Genomic DNA, 15,077 nt, shown 5'->3' on the forward strand with positions numbered 1-15,077 from the left:
ATACAGTATAAGGTTCAAAGCAGAACTTGAAGTATATCCTCAGGTTGTGTATTTCATCTCACAACAATAAGAGACATTGCCACATTGAAATGAAGGCGTGTAAGGTGCAACAGCTTGAAGTACATGTAACAGGTTTCCAGGATTTACAAATGATATTGACAAAATGCTTTTTTTTTTTTTCCTCCAATATTGTTTAGGTCAGCGGGACAATGTATAATACAGGGAGACATGTATCTCTACGATTAGACAAAGAGCATTTGGTCAACATCTCTGGAGGGCCGATGACATACAGCCACCGCCTTGAGGAAATCCGGTTACACTTTGGAAGTGAAGACAGCCAGGGATCAGAGCACCTACTCAATGGACAGGCTTTCTCTGGGGAGGTATGTCAGCACATGTGGAGTTACAAATGAACCAGCCTGAAAGGGCACACTTTCCTTTTCTGCCTGAAGGTATTTGTGAACTTATTTGTATTCATAAAAATCCCCACTTTATCCAGTGGGAAATTCATTTTTTGGTTATCAGCTGTGTTGTTTTTTTGGCCCATGCATTGCCATGTGAGTCATATCTAAAAATGAAACTGTGGTATTAATTGCACTCCTAGATACCATATATTCACAAACAAATAGCTTACAAAGTAATTGAGTAAATGCAAATACAAGACTAACCATGAAGTAACATTTAAAGATGCTCTATTTTATTAAATAAAATGCTAATTTACTGCTCACTGGCATGTAACATTTTACATTGACCATTGTTCTGCCTTCAATTTATGTAAGAAATAAGGTGAAACTTAATTTTACTGATGGTTCCACAGAACTCTGTTGCTCTGCTGAAGAAATACACCCCGCAAGTAAACAATAGCAGAATCAGTACTTACTTTATCTTTTAAATGCATATGTGTAATTATCCCAGAAAAGACTGTAATTTGATGATCTTGATAACTACCTGCAGGACAGCTCATTACTTCTGTCAGGTAAACGTTTTAGCCTTGGAGTACTTTTTGAAGATATATAGGAAAGTTTGCAGATTTTCTGATAAGCAAAGCAGAATTTTTTCACTCTTTATATGTACGAGAAGAGACTCAAGGGTTTTGCAGCACCCCATCCTCCATCAGCCCATGCCATGACCGTGAACCGGCGTGCAACTCTGCTCCACAAATAAGGCAATGCTTCAGAGTAACTGTCAATTATTGCAGGGATTATTTTTAAAGATACTCCAAGTACCTTTTACCATTCTTTCAGAAGACCAAAATGAATAGTTTGTCATAGTAAACAACTTATTTTGCTAGGGAAGAATAACCAAATTACCATCTGCACTATCTATCATAGGTTCTGGTGATGAGACAGTTAACGCATGGCAATTTCTGTGGCATCGTGCAACAGCAGTTATTTAAGAGTAGCACATTAACTGCAGAATTGTCAAATAATGTTGTAATTGATGGTAATTATTTGCTTTGATAAGCTATGTAGATATATTAATATAGCCAGTGGCAGCTTTTTCATGAAATTATTCATGCCTTACGCAACTGCCTTCCCATTGCGTTGTTTAAATTCTGTGATGAGTGGACTTATAATGTATTGCTCCTTTAAGAGCTGAAAGTTAGGATGTAGTGTTGTAGTAAACAAGGTCTTTGCTTTGCTAAACAGATTTACAGAAGGCTATCCAAACGAAAACTGAAGAAAGCAAAAATCAGGTCGAAACATATCAGGCATTTGGTATGATGTTATCAGTATGGTTTCAGGTATTTTTAAAGAAGTAGACAAGATAGAAATTCATCACTCATAGACTATAACAAAAGTAAACATGTAGAGCACTTATTTTATTTCCTATATTTAATGTTAATAACTTCGCTAGTCACTTCTGGCTTCAAAAATTTTGAAGAACATTAATAAATGCAGCTGGCACTGGACTGAAAGACTTTTATTATCTTTTCTGAAGACTAGACATGACAGTTTATGACATTTTAATACTCCTTCAGCTCTATTCCTGCAGCCAGGATAATACTAATTTAAACAACATTCACATGGCAACAGGAAATTTTGATTCCTGAAACAACCAGATATTAAACAGCTATATTTGAGCCACTGCCCTATTCTGCTTGAAACATCACTAACTGATTTAAAAAAGGTTCACATCAAAATAGCAAAAGAGGCAGTGAGACTTCAAAGTGGAGATAATGTGATGGTTTCCTGGATGAGAGCAGGGTGGCAAAGCAGCTGTTTGGCTGGGACAGCTACAGAAGCTGCTGACCCAGCTGCCCACCCATTTGAGGGATGCCTGACTGCCTGTGAACAGCCGCTGGAGTTCACAGCACAGTCCACGGTGAAACCAGTGAGCTTGAACCTTAGATGATGCAGAGCTAAGTTGTCACACTTGCCAGCTGGAGCCCCAGTTTAAATGCCCTGAATCTTTTCCAGGCAGCGCCCAGCCCATTTACTGGCTGAGCAGAAAAGTCAGCTTCCTAACTTGGTTTGCCAACATCAGCAGTGAGACAGCACGATTAGCTTCCACTACCCTCAGTGTTCCCTCAGGAGTTTCTAGACCAGGATCATTGCCTTCCTATTACTTCTGACTTATTGCAGGAATACATTTTGTTATTATTAAAATTTGGTATTATTTGCTTACAGAGACCTCAAGTTTTTATTAATAAAAGCATAAAATCCAGCTAAGTGGAAACCACTGTAAATCAGTAAGTCACGCACAGCTGGATCCACAGCATATGCAGGTTTCATCTAGTTATCTGAATTCCTCCTGCAGTGAATGGAAAGAGATTGGCATCTTCAGAGGATGATCATTCCTGACAGCCAGAGACATATCTCTTAGGACAGGAAAAATCACCCTGTGGAAATGCATCTCCCCTGACAACGGAGCAGAGACAAGCAGCTGGCCAAGTAGCTTAGGCTAGATGCCTCCTTTGCAGATGCTGAGATGAATTCTGTCCTTCAAGGATGTGCTTTTCAAAGGTTCAGATAGCTGTTGTGGGCAGCCAGACAGGTAAGCTCCAGTAAGGTCAAGTATTAATTACTAATTTGAATCTGCATCCACACAGTTAAGCTTTAATAATAAACCAATACCGTTTCCAAAGTACAGGCACCGAGTCAAATCAATCATGTTGACTAGCATGGGTACAAATTTTCAGTGAAGGATGGCAGCTGACAACGTTCTTAGGATATACATTCATCCATACAAGTGCTGTCTGTATAAATAAGTGATTTTCAATAAGCTCCCAGCACTGAGAGCTGTAATGTTTACAGCTCTCAGCAACTATAATAAGAAAACTATAGACAAGTTACCTGACTTTATGGTTACAGAGTACATGATGGTATAAGGTAACATGTTTCAGGTTCACTGCTGCTAATTATTATCACTTCTGTGGTGGGTGATACTGTCAGAAGAGATGGGATAAAGAAAAATAACGGCATAACTGCATTAGTTTAATTTGTGCAGGTAACCGCAGCAATGAAGAATTGCTACCCTGAGCTTTAGCAGGTGAAGGCAAGCAGAGAAAAATCATTGCAGGATTACACTGGTTGGTTGCTAATTGCACACTAACACCCACAACACCGTTCTGTTGCTGCTGCTCTTATTTGTGTTGGACAAGATCACTGTGGAGTTCACTGCAACCTCTAGTTTGCCATGGAAACAATGCCCAGGGATGAAGTTACTCAAGCAGTGCGATGCACTCGAGTAGACCACAATCAGCTCATTGTTCCTCCTCCTCTCTCCTCCCATCCATTTCTGTCCCCTCACTTTCACTGATGCTGAATTCTCCAGTGCATGTTAAAGTCAGTGTTTTGGAGAGAGAAAAGGGACCCTGGGCGGCAGCTGGGCGAAAGAGCAGTGCACCTGCAGCAGCACTGGCAAACTGCTAGACTGCCTCAAACACCCCAAGTGAAATCCAAATCAGAGAAGGCAGAAGCTGTCAGATGGCCCCAGCACATCTTGAACTAGGAGCAGTGTGTTTACACATCTGGAAATCCAACCTAAGATGCATGCTAAGCAAGAGGTTTGTTAGAACTTTTTTTTTCTTTTCCTAATGAAGATGTTCCACAAGTACAGAGGCACTCGGAGCAAGCTGGAGAGCACTGGAGCAGTACCATGGAATGAGAAACAATCTAGAAATAGCAATTTGCTTCAAGAAGTACTGTGTCTGAGTGATACTGAGAGACTTGTAATTTCCAGGCTTTAACATCTAACTAGGTGTTAAAGGCTGTCAGGAGAGATCTCTACAATAATCTGGTTACCTTTTAGCCTATAATTATAACTTTAATAGACAGAATAAGTGAACTAATGCTTAAATAGCTTGAGTATAAGGGCTTTAAAATTGTGTATCAGATTATCGACAATATGTTTGACACTGCTAACATGGAAAGAATGCAAGGCTTTGGAATATTTAAATAAATTGAGCATTTGCTTGTCCCTCAGATACATAGTTGAGTGCATTCAATTCTCTACTCCTTGCATAAGCATCCTACTTTATTATAACAATTAAAAGAAAATCTTGGCTCAAGCAAAGTCCCCAGCTAGGACACGAATCAATCTTGTCTGCTGCCTAATAACTCTATGCAAAACTGCTTCTAATCCTTCCGAGTCTGTGTCATTTAACAAAAGACCCTTCTTTCAGACAGAGGCAGCAGAAAATATGGCTGAATACTGCTGCTGTTCAAGCTCTGTCTACATTGTTAAAATAAAAATTAAATAGATCTGAACATCCAAAAGGTTCATGTTGAAAATGGGGCCCTTTAACATTACTGTGTGGCAAAATCTTACAAGTCAACACCATTTTGTTTCCTAATATATATATATGAATGAGCATGCTGCAGGAGAGCTCCAATCATTTTATGGTAATGCATTGTAGTAGTAGTCTTTAAAAAGAAAGTTAAGGAGCTTAATTATATAGGGTTATGCACTTTTTACATATTCCATAGCTAGAAACTCTCAAACAAGAGGCCATAGTTCAGAATACATTAAATAAAAAAAAAAAAAACATCCTTCTCTGCCCACCAAGTTACCTTTTGAAAACCCACTGACAGATTATAAACACACAGTGATAAGAAATAAAATGAGAGCCAGAACACTAACTAGATAAGTGAACACTATGCACAGCATTTGAAACAGAGATTTACTTCTACTACTGCTAAAAACTCCTAAGAAAACCAAGTAAAACGTAAGAAAACAGGAGTGGGAAAAGGAGCATGGCATCAGCCTTCTTCTACTACTTTGATTTCTATGTGAAAGCAGGCAAACTTTCCCTGAGTAGGGAACTTCTAATGATACTAAAGGATTACTTATCAGAGAGATCAGTGTTGCAAATCCAACTTCTGATATTTTTAGAAGCAGGACTGACAGATAAACAGCCTATGAGAAGCATCAGACCAGATGGAATAATTTAATCCAGCCTGCTGCAGAATTAGAATGGTCTCAATTGTTAAATCAGCAGCAGTGATTTTGTCACTGAGACCTTTGGTACAACTTTGATTTGCCTGTACGGTTCCAAATAGTCTCCCCCAAATTACTTCTGTTGGTACTGCTTATAGCAAACAGAAGAACGTTTATGAAACACACAGGATGTAACCATATATAAACTATGACTTCAGTTATGTAGGCAAAACACAACGGGTCACGGCTGATTAGTACATCAGAGGAAACTGTAAGCGAACCACCCATGTCTCCTTTCATTTGATAAAGCCCCCATCTTCTTCCAAAACTTGTCAGCTAGGAAATGTTCAGCTGTGACTCCCATGTGAAATTTGGCTCAGGTGTTGACTTATGTGCCTATTCTGCACAAAAGCATGTTTCTCCACACAGTTCCCTACCCAACATTTAGATTCCTCACCCAGGTCTGCTGGGGCTGGGCACAGAGGACAGCAGCCTCCAGCTTCTTCACAGCTGCCTTCCTGTAGCAGGCAGGGTGCAAGCCTGCCCCTGCTATGCCCCATGCCGCGGGCACTCCTGCCAACAACCTGCAGAAAAAGTCTGAAATTCAGATCTGTCAGTTGCCACAGGCCATCTGTGTTACATTTTGGAAATTGCCTATGAAATGATACAGGTCATTTTTAAGTATTTCAGCCAGCAGACAAGTTTACTGTACTCCCGTGCTGATTAATGTTGAAAAATAAGCCTCTGAGGAAAGTACCAGATGAGGGAACACATGTCTAATGGAAGGGTGGTTTAGTAAAATCTCTATAACCTTCAGATTAATGTTCAGCTTCAGAGGAGAAAGTCAATAGGATAATGAATTAAATTGCTAGAGGAATAGAATATAAATCAGGAAGAGGTGGTGGTATTGTCATTACCATAGGATAAGGAGGCTATTCACGTGAGTAATTCAAAACCAGTGGGAGACGAACGCCTGCATTAGGTGCAAGAGTGCACCTCTGTCCACCCTAAATATTATAGGTGGATTCCACCACAAGTTTTATAACATATTTATGCACATAAAAAGCAGAGTTACAGTCCAAAAGACACGCTTATTCATTAATGCATAAATATTGTGTTTTTCTAAACCCAAATCAATTTCATGTTTTCAGTTGGGGGGGTTGCTGTTTAAAATAACAAATTAGGATTGAACGATATCAGCACAAGGGTTATTCACACCTGGCTGTGGTCTGCCAGTTTCTGAGCTCTCAGTTGTCCATTGGAAATTCCTTTGCACTCTCAGTTGGCTCTATAAGTAACTTCAGCATTTTAACAGAGATGTGATTTAGTAGGGCAGTGCCTCCATGCTGCCTCCCCTCTAACACTATGTGCTCTCACACACAACCCCCCCTTGATAGCCTGAAATCTTGTCAGATCCAAAAATGTGGTCCATGGGTGGGGGGGAAGGCACAGTCCAAGGAAGAGACCAGCGAGATAATCTAGGCAATAAGACTTGCAGGGAGGCATATGGGAAACCTATGCTATTTTATACAGTGAAAATCATCAAAATTATTTTTAAATGTTCCCAGAATACTTCCCAGCAAAACATGAGGTGGTAAAGCAAGTTGCTAAGCAAAAGCAAAGGAGTTGCTGATGTTTACAGCACCTGAAACCAGGAATAGCACAGTAGGCGACAGCGGTACAGTATGAATGGAGAGGAAAGATAAAAGGTAATACTCAATTCACTGTACAGTATGGATCCTGTCAGGTATGGATCATACTGCTCCAGAACCACCACGTGAAACAATACACGATAATCTACTGAAGGCTACAAAAGTTTGGGGCGCATACCAATTGAACAAGTAACTTACCCCCTAGTAGCAACAAAGGGAAATATAGAAAGGGAACTCTAAGCTACAAAATATCTGCAGGGTTCATGAGATACAGAAAGAATTTCCCAGAAAAATCTAGCACTGCAAATCGCAATGGTGGGTTTATTTCCCAGATTTCTCATATTATTTTCTTCTGACTCCTGACTGTTTTTCTTTCTTAAACAATTCAATGCATCTGAGTTACACACATTTAATGGTTATTTTGCTGACGGATAATAAACAGGTCTGCAGATTAAAATGCAAACTAATTGCTGCACCAAATTCCATTTACTTGATTTCATGTTCCATTAGATTTTGGTGTTATTTTGCTGTGGCAGGTTTTCATTTATATACACTTATATGAATTATAGAACGAATTGTGAAGAGAGGAGATGACAGAGATTCCTTGAAATCAGAAGCTGAAAATGGGTGAAAAGCCAGGCAGTAACTGAACTGTCTGAACATCCATGCCTACGTGGCGGTAATAACAATTTAAAGCAGCAGTCAGAATAATGTGTTGACATCCAGATATTTTGTAAGCAGCAAATGGACAATATTTAAAATGGAACATGCAGTCAGGATTTCTTATCAAGGAAGCTTCTCCTTTTGAACTTACCCTATTGGAATCCAGAAGAAAGCAGAATTTCCAGGAATATGGACAGAATTATTTTTTATGGCATATTTTACAATAAAATACAGTGTACTTCCTACACCGGCTGCTTGCTAAAAACAGATCTTAATCCTTGGTGACCTTCAAAAACAGTTTCATCATTAACACTTTTGAAGTAGAACCACTGAATTTTAACTTATGTTCCTTCCTGTACTACTTCTGGCTATAGAGAGCCATCTTCCAAGGTAATATATGCTCATAAAATAACAAATCCCAATATTCAGTAGCCAGGAGAAGTTACAGAATCAAGTGGAGGTATAGCAACTATAAATTGCTGACCATCAAGAGAAAAATAAATAAAAAGGAAAAAAAAAATGCAGCAAGTAAAGCTGTTTCATCAGAATGGCTGCATTGCTGGCAATGCCTGTCCTGCAGTCAGCCTTACACTTCGGACTGTTGTAGTCATGCTGCCATTTTTAAAGGAAAATTAGATTCTAGAAATAGCCTGTTTTATCCTTCCCTGGGGAAAAAAATAATTACACCAAATCAAATTATATATGCTCAAACTTTATATCAGCAATAAAGAATTTTACTTCATGTGCAATCAGCCTCTGATATCATAAATACCATTAATGCTATTTTTCACCTTCCCGAAACTTGATTAGCAGTGGAAATACAAATGAGTTTTTTGACTGATTTTTTTTTTTTTTGCAAGGGGAAGAATTTACAGTTTCTATCATACATCTAAGTCTGAATGCACAGACAAAACTGGAAAAGTTTAATGCTTCTCTTTGAATCAAATTGTAATAGCCTGTTTCTCTTGGTATATAAGCCACAGAAGCGCAGTTATTGCACAAACAGGGATTCGGGACTGGGCCTCGCTGCAGCTATGGCTCTTTGTAGGATACAAACTAAGGAAAAGATACGTGGGGAAAATTACATATTTATTTCTTTTAGCAGGAAGACTAATGATAACATATAATTGAAAGGAAGTCATTTAATTTTATAATCCCAAACAATCATTAGATGCCATCTCGAGTTTGAATGCCTTAGAACAAGTGTTTAACCACTTATAAAATTTGGGACTAAATTTCAGGTACTCAGACAGGATTTTGAACTTTAGGTTTGTACTTTTACATTTTATCAGATTACTGTGATATTTGGGGCCAGGAGTGCGGGTGAAAAATTATAGTTCATTATCACATCAAATAAATGAAGCTCCTTCTCACATTTATATAAGTGTGTCATCATTTTGATTATTTAGACTTTGCCCCAAATAAATTGCATCAAGTCTTTCTGGAATAATGAAATAGCTTAACATTTCGGACAACTAACAATACTGAGATCACCTGATTTCTCTAAATTATTAACTGATTTATAGAAGGCATGTGACTAGGAATTGTTAGACATGCATACATGCATGTATTTGAAAATTTCATATATGATATTTAAGGGAGTTATTCTTAAAGCAATGAATGAAAAGCTGCTGAGGCTAAGGTACCAGCTGCTACACGGTATTACAATCCTCTTCTACTCATGTGTGATAGGACTTCTACTCTCAAGTCAGTTTTGGCAAGAACCAGAAATGTTTCTGCAAATGTTTGCTGTTCCATCACCTAACTCTGAAAGCACCCAAATCCCAAATCCCCTATATTTCTCAGTGTTATTCTTCCTGGATTCCATGTAGGATATTCTAGGCTTGGCACAAGGAGCTCCATTTCTGACATCCAGTATTTTTTGCCTCTGTATATTGCTTTTTGAGATTTTGTGATACAGGCTCCACAGACACTGTCTGATATTTATTGAAATTTAAGAAACTTATGTGCAGATTTTTAGAGTTGCATTTTTATTTCTTTTTTCATTATCTACACATATGCAGGTGCTCCTTGCCAGAAAACTTTTCGTCTTTGGAAACTACTTTTCTGAATCTGATGGATTCATTCTATTCATCCATTAGGAGAACTGTAAGAACTGTCCAAGCAAATTGCAAGCTCTATGAAAATGTCAGTTTGTATTAATGTAGCAACATGACAAAATATCTTCTGCATGGAATAATAAAAGTTGAATCACTTAGATACTGAGTGAAACAGATCCCTTTAGTAATAAGTATTTTTTTTTTGCTCATGTTTACTTTTCAGTTACCAACTGTTCTCTTTTTTGGGTGGGAGGGAGAAGTGGAAGAGAGTGTCGATGTACTCAGAGCACAGTCTGTCACAGACTATAATCTAAATCCCTTTGGTGCCTCAATTTCAAAATCCAGCATCATAAAGCAATAAGGTGGAGTTTTTCTGCTTAGAGTAGCAGCTGTAGGATTTGCTCTTTTAAACCACTGGGACATTAAAACATTCAGCCCTCTAAACCTCCACTGTCACTTATGAAGTATGCATTTTGCCTTATTCCAAATTATTATAATTTGCTTGGGGTGACTTTATTTGCTATGGGGTGATTCTTCTTTAATTAAAGAGCAATTTACCTCTGCAGCCAAAAAAACTGTGTTCATTCTGCAGTGGGTTTTATGTTACTTGGTAATGATTTTTCCATTACACTTGTAAATTTTAACTTTTTCCACAAATACATTTAATGTAATGTTCCAGAGAAGGAGGAATCAAACTAATTCCTTATGCAAAAGTTCTTGCAGCAATGTTCCTGGACAACCGCAAAAGAAAATAAAAAGCTAGTGTATGTGAATTTTTATCATCTTTGCAATTTACCAAAAGAATAAAAAATGGGGAACAATTACTGCAATCGTTTCCCTAGACAAAATTCTAATGAAGACAATGCAGTTTTGCCTTGGGTAAGACTGTATGATTTGTTATGTACATACTAACCATTGCCCTCTGACTGCAAAGAGCATAAAACTTTTTTAGCCCAGTCTCTTTTACCCGATACTGCCTGTGAGCTGGAGGATGAATGCTGGCAATCAGACCACTAACAGAAGAATCCAAAGTCAAGTAACAGATGACACAAAACACTTTCAAGATACTGATCCATCACCACCAAACCCAGTGAAATTCCTCAGACACCTGCACGTTTGGTGCTGGGCACTCACACAGCCACACATATCTTGACTGCACTGAGTTGTTTCATATCTGAGAGCAGTCGAACGCAGCTGCTCTTAAGGGCCAGAGAGAGTAAGAATGGTCTTTACAGCCTGCTGAGCGGGGATTCACTTTGGAAGCTGTCTTCAGTAATTTTGAGGTTACTCTTTACAAATGGAAGCGCTTCAGACAGCAGCTGTGACCCCATTTCTGTACACCTTAAGCTTGTTGGCCAGGCCTTCTTGGGGAAGGCAGGAATTCCTGGCTCACACCCATGTCCAAATCAGGCAAAGAAAGGAGCAAAAATAGCGTTACAGGGTTTTCCACATCCCACCCAGGTGCTCTGCTCACTCCCTGGGACCTGAATGGGGCAGGGAGCACAGCCTCCAGGGACTGAAGGAGCCCAGGAGTCTATCTCCAGGGAGGGGCCTGAAGTCTCCTTCCTCCCTGGTAATTATTATTATTATTTTTTTTAATATACAGTAGCAGCTGTGAAGCCTTACCATTAACTCTCTAACCTTCAGTTTATTTCTGTAGCTTCAGCTCCTCCTTTGTTAGGTCTTTGTCCCTTACCTTATGTTTAATAGTTTCTTAAGAGGTGTTTTAGTGCCTTAGTAAAAAGCCATCTAAATCATGTCGATTCTAGCTGATTTTTTATTACATGTTCAGGAAACACTGTGAGGTTGTTGCAGAGTTACCGTTCTCATTTAGCATACTGGCTTGACCTTCCACCATCACTGCAGACCTCTCCTTAATTAAAAGCACACTGGCATACGCCGCCTCCTGGAAAGTCAAAATACTTTAACTTTGAAGTATGGTATTTTAACCGCCTAGTTTATTGATGCTTTCAGTAAAGGCTGAGAAGGAAATTGTTTAAAACACTCTTTTCTTTGGACAAAATTGCAATAGATAATGGATTAGGATATTTTACAAACAATAAAGGGAAGTAAACTGAAGTTGTAGTTACTGTTTTACAGGCATATCCTTCTAAAGTTATTACTATTACACCAGTTTCTCAAGCATATCTGTCTTTAAACTAGCACGCAGTAGCGGGCACAATAACATCAGCGTTAACTCTACAGAGAATTAGAATTGACAAGGTTGAAACTTTTCTCAAAGACCATTTCCTTTCCATTTATCTTTAACATCTCACCTTTACCTGTCTGCACTCTTATCTCTGGATAAACTATTACACGTTATTTCACACATCTGCCAAGATTTGCTGGATTAAAACTCAGCAGAAATTAACAGAATAAGGAAGTTACTTTACAGTAGGTTTTTCTCTCCCCCACCCCCATTTTTTTTTTTCTCCACACTAACTACCTTGAACACATTTTCTAACTGACAGTTTGCCACGGGCACAAGAGAAAAGCATCACACACAAGTTATTACTCTGGAAGTTCCATCAAAGGCAAAGAGAGTTCTGGATTTTAGCTAGAAAGGGCAAGTCCATTACTGTCCATCTCTTTCCATCACCTCAGTTTTTATTTACTCTTTCTTATCAACATATGAACATGCCACTGCCATCTAGGCCCAGGAAATTCTGCTAATAACAGAATCAGTAACACAGTCAATCTGCTTAACCTTCAGAACAGGTCTGATCAGAAGCAGCTGTAAAATTTTCTCAAATACATAATTCCTATGGATAAAAGCCAGGGGGTTTATTATTTAGAAGGCATATTCAATGTGAACGTTATACACTGGGCATATTTTGTTACACGATTTTTTGCTCTTTTCACCTTTAGTAATTGCTTTCCTAGTTCCTCGGGTCCTCTGACAATCTAATCACAAAGCAATCGAGGATTTAGCTATCAGTCCTAGCCGCTATCTCCAAGCCAGACAGATAACTTGAAGTCTATCCAAAGCAAAGCAGGTGGACGTTGCCTTCAGAGACCCGTTATTTTTCACATTCATTCAGGACTTAATCTAACAGCATCCATGGCTGTGAGAGTTCAGCCACCCAGTTATCAATTACCTGCTGCTTTTCTCCATCATACCATGCAAGTCTGAAACACCCTGGTAAGGCTGTATACCACGAAGTTTCTTCCTCCTGCCCTAATCCACCAAACTCTCATTGCAGCACTTTTTCATTGTGCTATAAATCATTACATCAAGTAGTAGAGGAGTCTGGCTTTCAAATTTGGTTCTAGATTCTGCAGAAGAAGCAAGAAACAAACCCTTACCATTTTTATCTGAGAGAAAAAAAGAAAAAAAGCTTATGGTAATATGCATACACGATGAATTGGTGCACTTGTCTGAAATAAGGAATTGTGATTCAGAGAAGGATAAAAGGCTTCTTAGAACTAAGTGTACTCCAGCTGTCAAGTGGTTTGAGGTTAATGTTCATTTCTTGCTCTCTTCACATAAAAAACAGTGAAAGGTTAATAAAATATCAGAAAAATATGCTCCCAATAAAAGCATAATTAAAAATACCTTAAGCATTTGCAGAACAACCCATCATTGGTAAAACTTAAAATCCTCTATTTTAAAACCCTAAAATCACTCAAAACCCTTAAAACCACTTTCCTTTATCAGGACATGCCTATGCTTCAAACACAGAAACAAATAGCCAAAGAGATGGACAGAGCTCTGCTTCTGCACCTTGTGAAGTCACTTTGTGGCTTTGAGGTTTGTGGATTGTCTCTAAAGAGTATTGTGACATTGATCTATGGGGCCAGTTTTACCTGAAAACCAAATTACTGCACCAAAATTGTTCCAGTTAAATCAGGTTTTGGCACATACTGTTCCATTTTTACCTTTAGAGCAGTGGCTGCTGTGAGTTGCTTCCAGGGAGGTGGCTAATGGGCAAGCCAGGGAGAAGGCTGCTGCTGGGGTTTTGAACAGTGCAATTCATCCCTGCCCCTGTGCCTTCCTGCTTCCCTACCTGTTCGGCTTTAAAGCAAAGTTCTCTGCAGAAATCTCAAGGCTCCCATGTTGTACGTGCCCAGATCATCCCTTTGACAATCTGCTTGTACCTACAAACAAACCCTTATGCATACTTACCGCCCTGCTGAGTGGAGGGACACCAAAGGCAAACCAAGAAATTACTGTAAAATAAGCTAGGGTGGTGCCCAGGCTCTGGGTTGAATCACTAGACAAGCCTGCAGGAAATCAGGGAGGCTTCCCATAGCCTCTGTTTGTGTTTCAGCAAAAGTTCTTTCAAATCAAGTTCCCTCCACAAGGTACTTTGGTTTTGACACATAAGCATTTTCCACCAAAAACACTGTTTCAGCAAAAAAAATTAAAAAAAAAAATCCCAACTAGTTCTACTTCTGATTACTCCAAGGCCTTATTCTGTGTGAAGCCCAAGGGTGTGTTCAGTTAAGAGGATTTTCACTGTTTGATTTGTAGCTTAGAGCCTCCCTATCTCCTATTCCTAAGTCACAAAAGGCACAATAGAGGAACTCTTCTCCATCCGAACTGGCAGAGCTATTCCCTGGGGCAGCTAATTAAAAAAAATAATAATAATAATCACCTTTATTCTCTCGGATTCTAATGAATGCCTATCTGTTTCATTCTCATAGGATTTTCTTCTAAAAATTCAGGCAAATGATGAAAGGAAAAAAGGCAGGGTAAAAAAAAAAAAAAAAAAAAAAAGTAAAATTCAGTATCCTTTTTCCTATTTGAAAATACATACCTACATTTTAGATATATTCAGTGCTGGAGACAAATGCCTCAAAGAAAGTTGGAAATCTTCTGTTAGAATTTTGAGTTTCCAGGCAAAATTTCTGGGGTCTGTTCCCATAAATCTTCCTATGCATTATCAGCCCCATTAAAAAAAATGTGGAACTGTGGGCATTCTGATAAACGCAAAGTACAGTAGGGCATGTTTGTGATGCAATTGTAGCTTTTGGGAGCATGACAAAATTGGACACAATTCCAGGAAAGCAGGATGGAAAACAGGATTTAAAATAGTTAAATCCATATTTAGACCCATATAAATTTAAAATGTTTTGGCTCCGCTATGATCTTATATATGAACTTCATATTCATTTAATCTTACTACAAATACATAATACATTACCAAATAATTTCTCACAGTACTTTGGAAAACTTGTTTCTGTTTTGTGCTCAATCTTATGACCTAAAATGTTAAGATTTCTAAAATAAAATGGAAACACTGCTTGAAGAGAAAATGAGGAGGACCGTGCTATTACTTATTTTTAGATGAATTCCTTTGTTTAAAATGAACAGAAT

At 38.6% G+C, this 15,077-nt stretch overlaps 1 protein-coding gene across 2 annotated transcripts in view; it reads left to right on the forward strand.

Annotated features, from left to right (window-relative positions):
• CA10 (carbonic anhydrase 10) overlaps positions 1–15,077 on the forward strand; it is a 199,612-nt gene that overhangs the window by 155,424 nt on the left and 29,111 nt on the right. For both annotated transcript variants that reach the window (XM_032199757.1, XM_032199756.1), the window contains one exon: positions 198–383. In XM_032199757.1, the coding sequence (XP_032055648.1) occupies positions 198–383 (186 nt within the window). The remainder of the gene's footprint in view (positions 1–197; positions 384–15,077) is intronic.

The sequence above is a fragment of the Aythya fuligula genome, chromosome 18 (assembly GCF_009819795.1).
Source record: "Aythya fuligula isolate bAytFul2 chromosome 18, bAytFul2.pri, whole genome shotgun sequence".
Taxonomy (NCBI): domain Eukaryota; kingdom Metazoa; phylum Chordata; class Aves; order Anseriformes; family Anatidae; genus Aythya; species Aythya fuligula.